Source organism: Lactuca virosa, chromosome 3 (genome assembly GCF_052849685.1).
Source record: "Lactuca virosa cultivar CGN04683 chromosome 3, Lactuca_virosa_CGN04683_v6, whole genome shotgun sequence".
Taxonomy (NCBI): Eukaryota; Viridiplantae; Streptophyta; class Magnoliopsida; order Asterales; family Asteraceae; genus Lactuca; species Lactuca virosa.
This window is the reverse complement of record NC_136428.1, coordinates 23,075,786-23,091,398: the sequence shown is the minus strand read 5'-3', so window position 1 is coordinate 23,091,398 and position 15,613 is coordinate 23,075,786. Positions and strand designations below refer to the sequence as shown.

Genomic DNA, 15,613 nt, shown 5'->3' with positions numbered 1-15,613 from the left:
ATTACAATAGAAATGTGATTAAGCTCATGAGTTTTGAGTCGATTTTATAATATGTAAATATGAATAAAATAAATTAATGGTAAAAGTGTAAATACAACAATGTTCGATTAAGCTCACGACTTTCACAAGCCGAGTATTCCAATACTCAATCTTAGTTCGATAATATACTCGAGTAGTTGGAGCTCGAGCTCGAATCGACTTGAACCAAGTCGATTTCGAGTATTTTTCGAGTCGGTCTTGACTCTTCAGTATCTCACGAGTTGTCTCGACTCAGTTACACCCCTAACTAAGACCGATAAAAAAGTGGTCAACTGGAGCTTTTTAGTCGATGTATGCATGGATTTTTATTATTAAATAAAAGATTTAAGATATGCAAGTATATACTATTTATTTTTTTTGAACCGGCAAACTAACGTACTCCTAAAACTACATATGTCTCCTAACGAGACTTGAACCCATGACCTCTCATTTGAGAGTGTCACTCGTTACCGTTAGACCAAAAACCATTTATTAATTAATTAAGTGCAGAGCTAACATTAATAGGACATCATCAATCGACAATAGCAATTATTATCGATCATGTAAAACATATTACATATCGATGTGTTACTCTAATTAATTTGTTGCCCTAGCTATAATCCGCAACTCAATTTCTTAAAACCCATGGGTTTTGTTAATCTAAATTTATAGCCTCGTGTTAATCTAAATTTATAGCCTCAAAAGTTCATGATTTGTGTAAATTTATAATATTCCACAATATTTATTATGCTCATCTCTCTTTCTCTCGGAATAAAGAAAGTATCCTTGCATTTCTCTTTACCCTGTGTGACATCCCCATTTTCATGGCCATAAAAGACCTATTTTGTTTATTCTTTATAAAAATTAGAGTACTTCTTTTAATAAAAATGTTGCGGAACGTGTTCCCAGTAAAACATGATAAATACGTTATCAAATCATTTCCGAAGAAATGTATTTTTATTCATTTTAAAACATTTGGGATGTCATTGTCAATACAGAAACATAAGAATAAACAGAACTTACATTCATTTACACTAGTGATCTACACCTCTTTAATCTCTCAGTGTAATGTAACTTCGTATCGACACTTGTGATACAAATAAGCTTGAGTGGGTCAGGTTGGGAAACCTGGTGAGTACATAGGGTTTTCAACCCACAATAATATAATTATTATGTTTAAGCATCAAACAATCAACCCAATTACTCATCCCCATTATCTTCTTTACTCTTAAGGATCTACCCTAAGAATTAGTTATTCCTCGTTCATTCATTCCTAAGGATCATCCTAAGGAATCGGCACGAAATCCATCGTTGCCAGGGTTTACTCAACAGGCACTAAGTCGCATAGTTGCCAGGGTTTAGGCACTAAGTCTCATAGTCGCCAGGGTTTATACAACAGGTTACATCTGGTGAACACACAGTTTAAAACATCTGGTGAACACGCAGTTCAAAACGTCTGGTGAACACATCGTTCACAACACCTACAGGTTGCGAGCCTGCTAGTGTTCCACTGGACTGTCTAGAATAGTTCGTGGTTGTCATCCATACTCTGCTAGATGACGGGGCCATCGTTTGGGTCATCGTTTGGCTCATCGTTTTGGCTCATCGTTTTGGCTCATCGCTTTGGCTCATCGTTTTGGCTCATCGCTTAGGTCATCGCTTCGCACCATATTTTATCACTCATCATTCATCTCATCTTTCATCGCTCATCATTTATCTCATCTTTCATCGCTCATCATTTATCTCACCTCTAATCTACCCATGTTTTACCCAAAACATTTTGTAGATATAAAGTACATATACAGTTTAGATCATTTAAAACATGTATTAAACGTTTCATTCAGCATAGACAACAAGTATTCAGACAGTATACACACATAGCACGTAATTTATATAAAATACTTCATATCTATGTGTAAGATGAAAGTAACTATGCACTCACTTGTTAAAGTGATGATTCCAAACTTGGGCAGTGCTTCGCTTTTACGATTCTATTTTCCCTCTCGAAACCTAGCATTATTATCGCTAAGTTTTAGTCTAATCTTTATTGCGACTAATTATTAGTCTAGATTCATCATTAACTCAAAGTGTACTTTCATGATCTATCAAGTAATGAACAACCAGGTAGGATCATATCGGAGGTAAGGTCCGTTTGGTATACGAAGTATACTATTTGGAAATCCCACTTTAAACACCTCACTAAATCACAGCCTAGACATCATTCCCGTAAGTAGATCAATTAGTATAACGACTTTGAATCACTGATAAATCTTATTTCTAGGTTCATAATAACAATATTATATTTAAATATAATCTATATTTAAAGTATGGTAGGCTTATTTCACTTACAGCGGGTTTTATTAAAAACCGGGCTCCGCTGGAGCAGAGCTTCTGAGCCAAAAAGCTCTTTTTCTCGGAGCCTTCGTGCGCTCCGGGGCTTTCTTCTAGCGCTAGGAAAGTTTCCTAGGCTTTAGGGGGGCTTTAGGGAGTCTAGAGAGAAGTTATAGAGAGAAAGAAAAGCTTATGGTGTGAAGAAAATATGAAGAGTTCATCTCTTATTTATAGGAGTTTTCTCGTAGAGTAGGCCCTAAGTTTCGTCCGTATCTTCCGCGTATGAGCTCCGTTTTCTACGTTCTTTATATCCACGCGTTGGTATTTACGAGTACTACAACTTTCATTTAGACCTCGTCGGCTAATTCTCATTCTATCTCCGATTTGCAAAACTGTATCGAATTTATCGCACTCGAAGAGTAGGGACTAAGTTTTGTCCATATCTTTCGCATACGAGGTCTATTATCGACGTTATTTATATCCACGCGTTGGTATTTACGAGTAATACAACTTTCATTTAGATCCCGTTGGCTAATTCTCACTCTATCTCAGATTTACAAAACTGTATCGAATTCGCCGCGCTCGAAGAGTAGGGACTAAGTTTCGTCCATATCTTTCGCATACGAGCTCCGTTTTTTACTGTCTTTTTATCGTTGAATTCCTATTAACGAGATCTTAAATTCTCGTTTAGACTGTTTTGGTTAAAAATCGACCGATCTAAAATTCGAATTTCGGGTTGTGCACTGTTGTGCTAAATCTTAGAAAAATCATAACTTCCTCATACGGAGTCAGATTTGGACGTTCTTTTTATGCACACTCTCGGTTTAACATATACTACGACTTTCGTTTAGATCGCTAAGGCTAGAAAGTATTTTATCGTAAATTCACTTTTTACGATTCCCGGTGTCATGCCGGTTTTGCCGTAAAACTTCGACGGGTCATAACTTCTTTGTTATAACTCGGATTTCGGCGTTCTTTATATGTACGGAACCCTAGTGACATATACTATAACTTGGTTAAGATTACTCCTTTTAAATAATCTTCCATAAAAAAGTCATTTTTGACGCTCATTGTCTCTAAATTGACTAGCCCGAATCTACGGGCGTTACACCCTGTGTCTTGAAATCATCTTCTTCCATTTCCACATCTATGTGCTCAGTATCGAGCACCTCCTCATCATCGCCGTATTCTTCAGAGTCGTATTCTTCAGATGATTCATGGTAATCATGGTGAACTTCGTTTGATTCGACAACCATTAACAAAAACGGTCGGGGTTTACCTTCGTTTCTCTCAGTAAAACCCTACTTCCTTCATGTTTCTCTCTGTAAAACCCTAACCTTTTTCTCTCAGCCGATTTATCTAGATGACGAACGAAGTGAAAATGGAAGGGTAAAACCCTCATTTACACGTAAGGTGCCACATACGCATAGTACCGGTGGGGTACCGGCTAACCCAATAATTATCCCGTTTTGATTACGTTTACCAGTAATTAGGACTTAATTGCAAAAAAAAAAACTATAGGGACTAAATCGATTATACAGGTAATACATAACGACTTTATTTGCTTCATTCAATATTTTTTTGGATTTATTTTTTTCTAAAAAGATAGCATCAGGTTTAATTTTTGTGGTTACCGGAGAGGTGGTTTCCGGAGGTGGTGACCGGTAGAGAAGAGAGATACAACAGCAGAGTAACTTTGCGGTGGTGGCTATCAAGATTACCTATGCACTTTGAACAAGTTATTTTGAGTGTGGTTGTACATCAACTTAAAGGGTTGTACCTTTGTTAATTATATAACAATAAATAAATTAATTAATATTAACAATTAGAAAAATACATAAAATATATACTAAGGGTAGTATGGTCATTTTAAGTCGGTCGGGGACCAAAAACGAAACGAAAACAAAACACAAGGATTGTCCGAGTGCAAAAAAAAAAATGTTAGGGACCAAATGCGTAATTTTACCCAAACCATAAGGACGATTTCAATAATTTACTCTTATTTATAATGTAAAGGATAATCAAAAGCATATACATTTCAAAGATGAATTCGAACTGGATTAGGTTGGGAAAAGGCCAAAATCAACGTGTCCCACTCATGTTCCCATCCACCCAGTTCACGATTCACTGATACCCAATGCACGGTCTACATATATCTAAGTATGAAATCTGGAACGTCACCCAATTCAATCCATAACGCATTCCAAATAGAACCAACTCAAAACATCTATAATAGAAAAGGTTATTGTTGGAATTTTTCAATAAAATAACTTTAATTGAAAAAATGATAATGACTTAAAAGGGTAATATAATTTTCGATTTGTACACGTGTAGTCACTAATTTTTTTTTTGTTCAGATTTACCCCTTCAACTTGTTAAACTATAGACATTCAGTCCTTATGACCGGGTATTCTAGGTAAACCGAAAAAATGACTTAATAGAGTAATATATTTCTCACTTTGTGCACATTTAGTTCTTCATTTTTTTTGCACATTTAGTCTTTAATGTTTTTTTGTTGCAAAATAAGTCTTTGTTGTTTTTGTACACATTCAGTTGTTATGTCTGGTTTTTTATATTTTGCTCACGATATCCTACGTGAGACAGTCACTAATAAAGTGTTCAAAGTTGTTGATGCTTATGGCCACTACCGCTTCGGCTGCATAGGTCTTGTGGTTTGACTTAGGTCTTGTGCTCTGAACGTTGTAACTTCTTCATATGATTTCGGATTTTAACGGTATTTATATCTACATGTTCATATTTGAGTATACTAAAACTTTCGTTTAGATTACTGCCCTTAAAAATTAATATATTTTTAATTACGATCTTTATATCCATGTGTTCTTTATGAATATATGTATGAACATTTTTTTTATAAAATTGTAAGTAAAAATACATTGTTTTTTAACGAGAGTAAACTAAACGAAAATTGTATTAAACTTAATTATGAACGCGTGGATATAAAGATCATTAAAATCTAAGATTGTATGAAGAAGTTACGATGATTAGAACACAAGACCTAAACCAAATCATAAGACCTAAGTAGTCGAGGCCACGGTGGCCATAAGCATCAACATCCCAAAACACCTTATTAATGATTGTCTCACGTAAGATGTTGTGAAAAAACTTAAAGAAACTGGTCATACATATTGACTATGTACAAAAACAACAAAGCTAATTTTGCAACAAAACCAATATTAAAGACTAAATATGTACAAAATGATAAATATATTACCCTATTAAGGAGCTGTTTGTTTCACCTCTTAACGATCCCATTAAAAGGTTAGATTCAGAGTGTTTGGTTGGAATATTTTTACCCTCTTAATCAGTCAGATGTGGCAAAAAAAAAATTGATCTGAATCGATAACGAAATTTTTTTGTCTGCTACCCTTTCCCAAAAAAAAAAACACGTCGGCCACTTTTTTCTTCCTCTTCCTACACATCGAACACTCTCCTCCCCCATTTTCCCTCTTCTCTTCTCAGGCGACTACACCTTCTCTCTACCCGCCTCCGGCAACGCGGCTCCGCCTCCGTCTTCGCTGCCTCCCCCTTCGTCGGTAAGCTTTTCTTTTTGGTCGTTTTTTTCATGCCAATCTTTTTGGTCGACTTTTTCCAGCCCTAAAGCATGTCCTGCTCGATTTGTGTGAAACTGGTGTTCTATCTCTGTTCTTGCTCCTCGATTTTTTCAGGGTTTGTGTGAAATCAATTTTTTTGCTTCGTTTGTGAAAGTATTGACATCGATTTGTATGAAACTCATCATATGTGTGTGTGAAATCGATTTGTAGGGTTAATTCATGTAACATCCTTGTTTTTAGGTATGAATTTCCAAGTCTTAAATTATTAATTGTTGCATTTTTGGCTTGGCCACATGGTGGCACCAAGATTAATGAAACGCGTGATATAATAGTGTCTAATCTATATGATATAATTGTATGATTTTGATATGATAAGTATCGAGTATTGGTTGCTAATATTGCAGGAAACGAGCATGGCAATGAATTGCATAAAGTCGTTGAGAAATGTTGGTGTGACTAACAGTGGGTTAGGAAGCTGTAGAACATTTGCTGTTGGAGGTAAAGCCAAAAAGGGTAAAGGTGGAGGGGCTTCTGATGCTCCAAAGCAGTCGAGTTTAAGCAAAGAAGTGAAATCTACAACAGTTGTAGGGGCAAATATCCTCAAGGAGGGGACTGACCCTAAAATACTTGCAGATTCTGAGTATCCAGAGTGGCTGTGGCACCTTCTGGACAAAAAACCTGCACTGAGTGAGCTTAGAAGGAAAAATATTGAAACTCTTCCATATGAAGACCTCAAAAGGTTTGTGAAGCTTGATAACAGATCAAGAATCAAAGAAAACAACACCACCAGGGCCAAAAACTAAAACTGATTTCAATGTATACCCTACCCTTCCTGTTCTTCCAGGTTTAGGTTTAGATTTCTTTATTGGGTGTTGCTGCTTATCCATAGATATGATGATTATTGCATATCATAATATAAACTTGGCACTTGTTTCTTTTTTAGCCTTTCTTTTGTCTGTTGTTCGTCTGAATGGTGAGTGAACTTTGACATTTATCATCTTATTGAACAATTAATAACAACCATGTTCTTTATCAGTTTTTACCCAATCAGGCTAATTCATATCATTCAAAGGTGTGGAAAAAAGAAAAATGATAGGGCGACTTCAAATTGATGAATCTGGGAACAATTTCACCTTAATCATAATATAAAGGATATCATCTTCATTTCACTAATGAAGTGCAAACCCGCCTTGAGTTGCATTTTTGGGACTGGTTTACCCTTTTTTAAATGGTATAATTAAAAAAAAAAAAAATTGAAGATCATGGATCATGACACTTATATTATGTTTTGTTACCTGAAAATTGCTTTAATTCTTCTTTTAATATTTAACAGAGGTTTGAACCAGAGTGTACACTTATATGTAAAATTTGATGTTGATGTAATGACTGGTTCTGTTATCTTGTTAATTCCACTCCTTTCTAATTTCATTACATCCAATCCAATCCAATCCAACTAGATAAATCAAATACGAAAACCCATGTGATTTACTAATCAATTATCATTGTAAATATCTTATCTTTCCTGTCACTACTTTCATACTATTATTGTCTTATCATTCGTCCCTACCTTTGTCCAGCTTCACATTTTTTGTCGTTTTTATGAGCCAATTCCATATTGTCTTCATCCCATCTATAGGCTCGGCTTTAACTTGGTGCGTTTTTGGTATGCAACTAAATCTATAAAACGGAAAATAAGATAAAATAAAATAATAACGGCATAAATTTATTGATGATTAATACACACCATTCATCCACTAAACTATATTCCAACATGCTAACCCTTTGTATTAGTAACAGAATCCCATATAAGTTGCAAATCTTTAGCAAACTCTTTTTCTCTTCCAATTATGACTGCTGTATGACCAACACCATTTATGATCTTGACCTCTGCATCAGGAACCTTAACTTTGACATTATTGCTGCATTCCACTGGCACCACCAGGTCTCTTGATCCCTGAACCACGCTCACCCTGGCTCGAGCCACTCTCAAGGTTTCAAGGCACGGGTCCATCATCTTGGCTCCACCGCATATCACATTATGCATCGTGTGCCAAGCCGAATGGTGCGTGTGCCTCGTCAAGTCCCTCACTAAAAAATTCAACTTCCTGCAAATTACATCACATCATCATATAAAAACATTTTTATTTAATGTCATGAATGATAATTGAAAATTTTTAGTGTACCTTTGGCGAGTGATAAACTTCAAAATCTTTTCCCATGTTGTGTGGTACCTACACACGAAAAAACATACACATCTGCCTAAATGCTCGTACCATGTCATGAATGAGGCACCAAACGATAATGGTGGCCATAAACGTTTGTACGCCAGTTTTTTTAGTGCTATTTGAGTAGCTTCCTCTTCTCCACTCGACAAAAAGCAAGGCTGGAAAAAGAATTAATGGATTCTAATAAGAACAAGCTCTTCAACAAGGTTTAGTTTAGCAAGAATTAATCAAGGAGCTTAACTTACTGGAGCAATTAGAGTGATGGATTTGAGATTGTTTGGATGCTTTGCTGCTAATGCTAAAGCAATTATGCAACCCATGGAGTGTGCAACCAAATGGAATGAAGTCAAGTTGAATTCATGGATGACTGACTTTTCGATCCTTTCCATATGATCATTCAGAGTGTAGCGACATTCCCTTGGCTTTGGGCTATTTCCAAATCCCAAAAGATCTACAGCAAACAGTTTGTATTTGCTACCATTTAACTCAGGAAACACCGATTCTGTCCAAAGAAAAGAAGACGAAAGAAACCCATGTAGAAATATCACGTTTTCACCATTTCCTGCCAACACACATAACATAATTCTTTACATATCTAGGGTTCATCAAGCAGATGAAGGAAAAGAAGAAAGAGGAGTACCTTCACCTTCTGATGGTATTGGTTCCTTAACAACAACGTGAAGCTTCGCATCATCTCCGTTTTTCATCCAAGAAACACAGGATGCACAACCACAATCAGACCACCTAGTCTTACCCATATCACCACTTCCAGTTTTTTTGGAACTCTGTCTCTGACCCGATCTGGAAGGCGTAATTCGAGAGAACCCCATTTCCCTAAAAATGTTTTTCCTCCCTAACAGAGTATCCGAAATCCCAGTGTTTTTCTCTTCACAATCACTTATTCCATTTTGACTTCGACAGTAACATTCGGTTGGCTTACCCTCCAAAAATTTATCAACATAGCTGAAGAAAATGCACATTACGACATCCAAGAAATCAAAAACTATGAAAACTAATTGGTTTATTACAGAAATAAGAAATTCTGCTGTTTTTCTTGGCCATTTTCCCCACAAATCTGCCATTGAAGTCCTCATTCTAACTAAATCTCAAGATTACATAAACCCCAAGGTTTTCTCTGCATATGTGTACATATGTTTGCGTGTGTGTGACTGTGTATGTCTCCCTCTCGGTGTATACAGAGAGAGAGAGAGAGAGAGAGAACCAGGGAGAGAGCATATTTACATGCGACGCATTTCTGGCCACGTCACGTTGAATTTTCTGAATTTTTGCTAAATTTCACTTTAGCCCATTATACTTTACATATTTGAAACTCGTCTGGAAATACCAATTGAGATTACGACCCAAATAGACATTTTTGGGTATTTTTTAAAATATAGTAACAAAATAGGCTATTTTTATGTATAGACATGCAATCTGCAAAGCTACCTCCGAAGGCTCCGTGGAATGAACTTATGCTTCGAGAAATCGATGTGGCAAAAAAAAATGGAGCTCCACGGAACGACATCGATTCCTCAAAGGGAGCTCCAAGGAACTGTTCTCCAACGTTCATCCTTCCGCGGAATTGTTCTTCGTTTTTTTTTGCCACATTGATTTCTCGGAGCAAAAATACATTCCGCGGATTGCATGTCTATATGTGGAAATAGCCTATTTTATGTCTATATTTTGGAAAATACCCTCAAAAAATGTCTAATTGGATCATAATCCCATTAAAAATTTATTTAGAAATGGGTCAAACACGATGTCATAAAGTCATAGCCTAGTAGCATTAGGGATGAGCGTGGGACGGAACCGGTACCGACCGGTACCGTTCCCAATTTTCCAAAAACCGAATTTGCTCGAAAGTAAACCCTGAGTACCAAACCGAATGAATATTACCGGTACCGGTAGCGGGAATGGTATCGGTTTTTGGTATTAGCACCGATACCAACGCTACCGAATCCCGAATTTCATGATTTAAGAGTACCGACAACCGTCCCATATTTTTAAAATCGGTACGGTTTGGTACCGGTTACGGTACGATACCGATACGGGATCGAGATTTGGTACTAACTGTTATCCCTAAGTAGCATGCAACTTTTACCTATTTTTTATTTTAAGACTTATTACTATTTGTTTTAAATTATTTATGATTTATTACTATTGGATCTATAAGTTTATTTGTTTTTTTTATTGACCATTTAGTATATATTAATATATTGAGTCGTGAATATACTTTCATGTTTAGTTTATTTAACCTCTCATATTTTAATAATATTTCTTTTTACCCCTTAGTAGGGGTTCAAGTCTCGGTGGAGACATAAATGGTTATTTAAAAGTAGATTAGTTAGTTTGTCGTTTCAAAAAAAAAAATATATTTAATGATATTTTATTATGAAATTGAAATTTATAACGATTATATAATATTTTTAATCTTTTTTTATAACTATGTCATAACTTGTTGATTGTTTACCCACTACGTCTATGTAAAACTTTCTTCTTTAACATGTTAAAGAAAGTTTAATATTGGTAAAAAAAATTGTTTTCTTATTTAATGTTTATAAAATAAAGACCTGGTATACTTTTATTTTTATTTTTGTTTGTTTGTGGCAATCAACATCTATAAAATATAATATGTGCTTAAAAATGACTAATTAAATAGAGGGGATTTAAAAAAAACATTTTAAATATATAAGGATAGATTATGTAAAAAATTAAAGAAAAAAGTTATTGTAAGAGGTTAATCATTGGAGAGGTTATTTAATTATAGGTTAAAGTTAATCGAATGATGAGATGATATTAATTTTAAGTGATAGTAAAGGTTAACCATTGGAGATGCTATACTAAACTTTATTTTATCTTATTTAAAACACGTAGTTTAAAAAAATACATTCAAGGAGAAAAATAACAACCATAACGTTTTGTGTGACAAAAAGGTATCCTCGAATTAAAAGGGAAATTCTATAAAATGGCAGTAATGCCATCTTTATGGTACATATCGAAATGTTGGGTTACTAAAAAGAACCATGGGAGGAAAATGGAGGTTGCGGAAATGACTATGTTAAGGTGGACTTGCGGAAAAAGTTTGATGGATATGGTACCGAACTCGACATTTAGAGATTTGTTAGGAGTGGCGTGATGACGTCTATCACAGAGAAATTAAGGAAAAGAAAACGGAGGTGGTTGAATTATGTCATTCGGAGAAACGACTGTTGCTACTACAAGGGTAGAAACGATCAATGTTAATGGCCCGAGGAGAAGAGTACGTCCGCAAAGAAAGTAGAATATAGTGTAAGGTTAGACTTGAAGGATAGGATGTTAACTGAGGACATAACCTTTGACAGGAAGGTGTGGATAATGAGTATTAACGTAGTGGAGTAATACATGAGTACACTAGGAAGCGGTGTAGTTTATGACTATAATGGGAACTAGATTATATTCCATGTGTTTGTGTTTGTTTCTTAAGTCTTACCGTTTTATGTGTATTTTTCCCTTTTCCCTTGGTTTGTCGTTACCGTTATATGCTCCATATTTATTACTAGAATCACCTTTTACCTTCTATGTGTTCATATAATTTCAATTTGTTTACTTTACCATGCTACTTTTTGCCTTTTAGTTTAATTGTTGGTTTTGTTTTGTCTCTCTAACAACACACCATTGTTTATTAACCCTATGTTGTGTCGACAGATGATTTATATGCAATTCAAAGCGGGATAATGCTATCATAACTTGATTTTAATTTAATTATCTAACATGTTTTTGCTTTTTTTTAATAACGGAGGTCATCTACAGAAACAATCTAGGTTGCCTGCTATATTATCTCTCCATTGCTCTGCCTTTAGGGGATCGGGTTACCATTATTGTTATTGTGTAACATCCATAAAATTCATGAAAAATTTAAACTTTTGAAACCATTCCACAAATCATCATGGTTTACAAAATAGTTTTCAAAACATGTTTAATGTCAGAGTTTTCCCCCAAGATCATAAAACAAAACACAAGGAGGTGCACGATCACGCCTTTGCCTTCCCGCGATCATCTGAGGTACTTGAAACATAATTCAAAACTGTAAGCCCAAAGCTTAGTGAGTTCCCTCAATATACCAACACATCGCATTATCATAATAATAACAGCAAACATCATGCATACAGGGCCTTCAGTATGACTGGAACGCCGCACCGACCTAGCTACAGTCTACCTAGTACGCTCACAGAACCTTCAGCATGACTGGTACGCCACACCGGGCCTTCATCCTATCTGGACCGTTCTTCGGGTGTCGGCCTGACTGGTACGCCCCACTGGCCTTCAGTCTATCCGGGACGCCCTGGGTCTGTTGGCCTTCAACACAAAGCAAGACCACCTCAACCCAACCACACATACACCGTGTCGACACACATATATATAACAGACAAACATACAAATAACCAACCAATAACAAATAGATAGATCTTACAAATCACTAATCATAACATCATCTTATCTTACAGGATATAGATCTAACATATCACTACAGTACACAATCATACGATAAACCAGGATAACAATCCAAAGGGTCGGCCTTGGCGCCTTCAACCTAAAAAGTACAGTGAGGAAAACTCACCTCGCAGACTGAACAGAATTGATGAGGTCCAACTCTGAATCTCATCTCTCTAACCGATACCTATTTCCACCAAGTGCTCAATTCCATCAAAATCCCAAAATACCCTCAAGGTCCGACTTGGTCAAAGTCAAAGGTCAAGGTCAACAGTCCATGTTGACCCAACACGTTGTGTTCCCCTTGGCCAAGCTGTGTTCCGCCAGCATCCAAACAGTCGGGGAAACCTTAGCCAACACGCCGTGTTGACTTGCAAACACGTCATGGTCGCCTGAGTTCCAACAACTTAATACATTCAGCTGCCTTTTCGACTCCAAGAGCTCCAAAGCTCAGATCTAGACCAAAATGTGATTAAGAAGGATAAAGTTTCTAACTTTATCCATTGGGACTACCAAAAAGGTCCAAAACCCAAACCATAAAGCTTGATAATTCAAGGGCTTAATCAATACGCACTTAATCCTTAAAGTCTGAAGTCCATCCTTTCCATAAGTGATTCTAACACCAAAATCATCCCAAAGGTTGGTGCTTTTTAGAAATGCATGTCCAATGCATGTCTTGAACACATATTTGGTCAAAATGAGGATTTATGACCTAATCTCTATGCATGGCATCAAAACTTGATTATATACCAGATCCAAGACACTACTAGGTCACTTTGACCTGGAGATTCATAAAGTTGCAAACTTTATGAAATCTAACCATTTCAACATTCAAGAACAAGAAGAAAAAGGGACAAAACTCAAGGTCTAACAACTTTGAATGATAAAAATCGTGTCTTGGACACTTACAAAGGTCCAGAAGTGTGCCAAACTGAAGAATGGGGGCTTGCTTGTTGGAATTTTGCTTCCTTCCTCCACCTTCTTCCTTCTTTAGCTTCAAAAACACCAACTAGCTCAAAAATGGGAGGGAAAGATGATTAGGGTTTCTTTTCAGGGCATGAGAGGATGATGGGGGCTGAGGGTGAACAAACCCTAGACTCCTCATTCCTTTAAATAGGGAGCAAAAACCCAGAAGATTAGGGTTTCATTCCAGCCATCAACACACCATGTTCCAAGAGGAAAAACACCGTGTTGCCCATAATGAAACCCACGTCTTTTCTTATCTTGACATGTCGTGTTGGTGCTTCCAACATGTTGTGTCCAATCCTCAAAAGGTGATTTATACCCATAGTTTCTCCTCAAATTGTCGGGTGTTACAACTTGACCAATTGACATGAAATAGAATTATAGGGATGAATTTAGAAGTACCTGAACATCGGTATGTTACAATTCTCCCCCACTTGAACTAGACTTTGTCCTCAAAATCTATTGCAGTGAACAAATCTGGATAATGCTCCCGCATCTCAGCCTCCGACTCCTAGGTCCACTCGGAGCCCCTCTGATCGCCACCGTACCTTTACCAAAGGTACTTCCTTGCTACGTAAAACCTTCATCTTCCTATCCAGGATATCTACCAGACTCTCAACATAGTTCATGCGCTCATCGACCTGAATATCATCCAAGGGAACTACTGCATCCTCATCCAATACACACTTTCGCAGCCTCGAAACATGGAAAGTGTCGTGAATCTAAATGAGCTCCTCAGGGAGATCCAATCTGTAAGCAACCTTGCCAAACCTGACAATCACCTGAAAAGGCCCAATATAACGGGGACCCCATTTTGCATCCTTCCTGAAGCGTATCACACCTTTCCAAGGTGAAAACTTTAGTAATACCATAACATCGACCTAAACTACAACTTGGATCGGCACCGGTCGGCATATTTATGAAATCTGAAGTCTCAATTCGGTCTGATTCCCTGGCAGACCGCCCATACTGGACCATTTCTAATTTCGTTCCACTTGTCTTCCAAATTTACTACCCAGCTTCTGATTACCTGAGGTTCCCACTAGAAAACAGAATTGCAACCCACATGCTTATGTCCGAAACTTTCCACTTGGCCGAAAGAACAGATATTCCCTCGAGAAAAGGCTCATCCTGATGATAACAAGTCCCGTGGGTATAATGAAAATTTCGAGACAAAATGGGGGGATAAACCTTCTAGTGTTGAACAAGACACTACTTCCTTTATCTGTTGGACCAACATACCGCTGTTGAAAATTCTGAGCCCCACACAGATAGAACCAATCAAAATACAATCACAAGAACCCGATCTGCCATCAAAACTGAAACCATCCTTTAACCCTGAACCCTTCCACTAATACTTTTGGCATTCATATTTCTTAATTCAATTCTTACCAAAACAAAGTCCTTGCACACCACACTCGCGATTCCCAACGCGATTTCCCCCCAGAGCCAGCTCGGTACATAATTCACAACCGGAGACCCAAGGATCTACACTTGCATTTCCCGAAATCTTTTGATTCACGACAACCTTTCACTAAACTTGGATATAAAGATCCCCAACAACCACTGATACTACCAGCCTCACACCTGAGCCAGCCACCAGGTTCCTAAGAGTCCAACAGACAAGGCTATCATAGCCTAAGCATCCATATGCGCCACTCACTGCCCACATAACCTTTCATACAAAACTAAAATCCATTAATTCGACCCAACAGCCTCTACCAGGTCCCACATGAATTGTCATGTGCACACGGGCCTCGCCAACGGGTCTCACCCAAACTAGAGCTACAGAGGCCTGAATCCGCCTCGGAACCCAATGGTTCTCAACCTGAAATAGAGAAACGATCACCAATAATCCTGTTTGGCGTGCCCAAGGCACGAGCTGATCCCCCTTTATACTCACGCCCAACTCAGGAATGGTCTATCTCCAAATGGTGAATGCTACGATCTCATTGCAGTCTTACAACACTTCTAACCACCCATGATTATCACCCATGGTCTGTTGACTGACGCACAAAGCAGTCCAGTCTC

General features: G+C 37.2%; 2 protein-coding genes across 3 annotated transcripts; one reads left to right on the top strand and one right to left on the bottom strand.

Annotated features, from left to right (window-relative positions):
• The first annotated feature begins 5,741 nt into the window (after positions 1 to 5,741).
• LOC145165343 (large ribosomal subunit protein mL54-like) lies at positions 5,742 to 6,863 on the top strand. The gene is made up of 2 exons (XM_079084062.1): positions 5,742 to 5,903; positions 6,326 to 6,863. The coding sequence occupies exon 2, from the start codon at positions 6,335 to 6,337 to the stop codon at positions 6,722 to 6,724; it is 390 nt and encodes a 129-aa protein (XP_078940188.1). The 5' UTR covers positions 5,742 to 5,903; positions 6,326 to 6,334; the 3' UTR covers positions 6,725 to 6,863.
• A 755-nt stretch (positions 6,864 to 7,618) lies between these two features.
• On the bottom strand, positions 7,619 to 9,422 carry LOC145165342 (alpha/beta-Hydrolases superfamily protein). 2 transcript variants are annotated; one of them, XM_079084061.1, is made up of 4 exons: positions 8,793 to 9,422; positions 8,392 to 8,708; positions 8,105 to 8,304; positions 7,619 to 8,026 (listed from the first exon to the last, which is right to left on the bottom strand). In XM_079084061.1, the coding sequence occupies exons 1-4, from the start codon at positions 9,238 to 9,240 to the stop codon at positions 7,696 to 7,698; spliced, it is 1,296 nt and encodes a 431-aa protein (XP_078940187.1). In that variant the 5' UTR covers positions 9,241 to 9,422; the 3' UTR covers positions 7,619 to 7,695. The 2 variants fall into 2 exon arrangements, with proteins under 2 accessions (XP_078940187.1, XP_078940186.1); XM_079084060.1 differs by having other exon boundaries at positions 8,787 to 9,421.
• Between the last annotated feature and the right edge of the window lie 6,191 nt (positions 9,423 to 15,613).

What these genes read in the sequence shown, in the direction of transcription:
- LOC145165343 (XM_079084062.1), top strand. Translation starts at nt 6,335, where the DNA reads ATGGCAATGAATTGCATAAAGTCGTTGAGAAATGTTGGTGTGACTAAC.
- LOC145165342 (XM_079084060.1), bottom strand. Translation starts at nt 9,240, where the DNA reads ATGAGGACTTCAATGGCAGATTTGTGGGGAAAATGGCCAAGAAAAACA. An exon ending in AATACCATCAGAAGGTGAAG is followed by an intron (nt 8,709 to 8,786) that starts GTACTCCTCTTT and finishes GTGTGTTGGCAG; the next exon opens with GAAATGGTGAAAACGTGATA. An exon ending in CCATCACTCTAATTGCTCCA is followed by an intron (nt 8,305 to 8,391) that starts GTAAGTTAAGCT and finishes TTCTTTTTCCAG; the next exon opens with CCTTGCTTTTTGTCGAGTGG.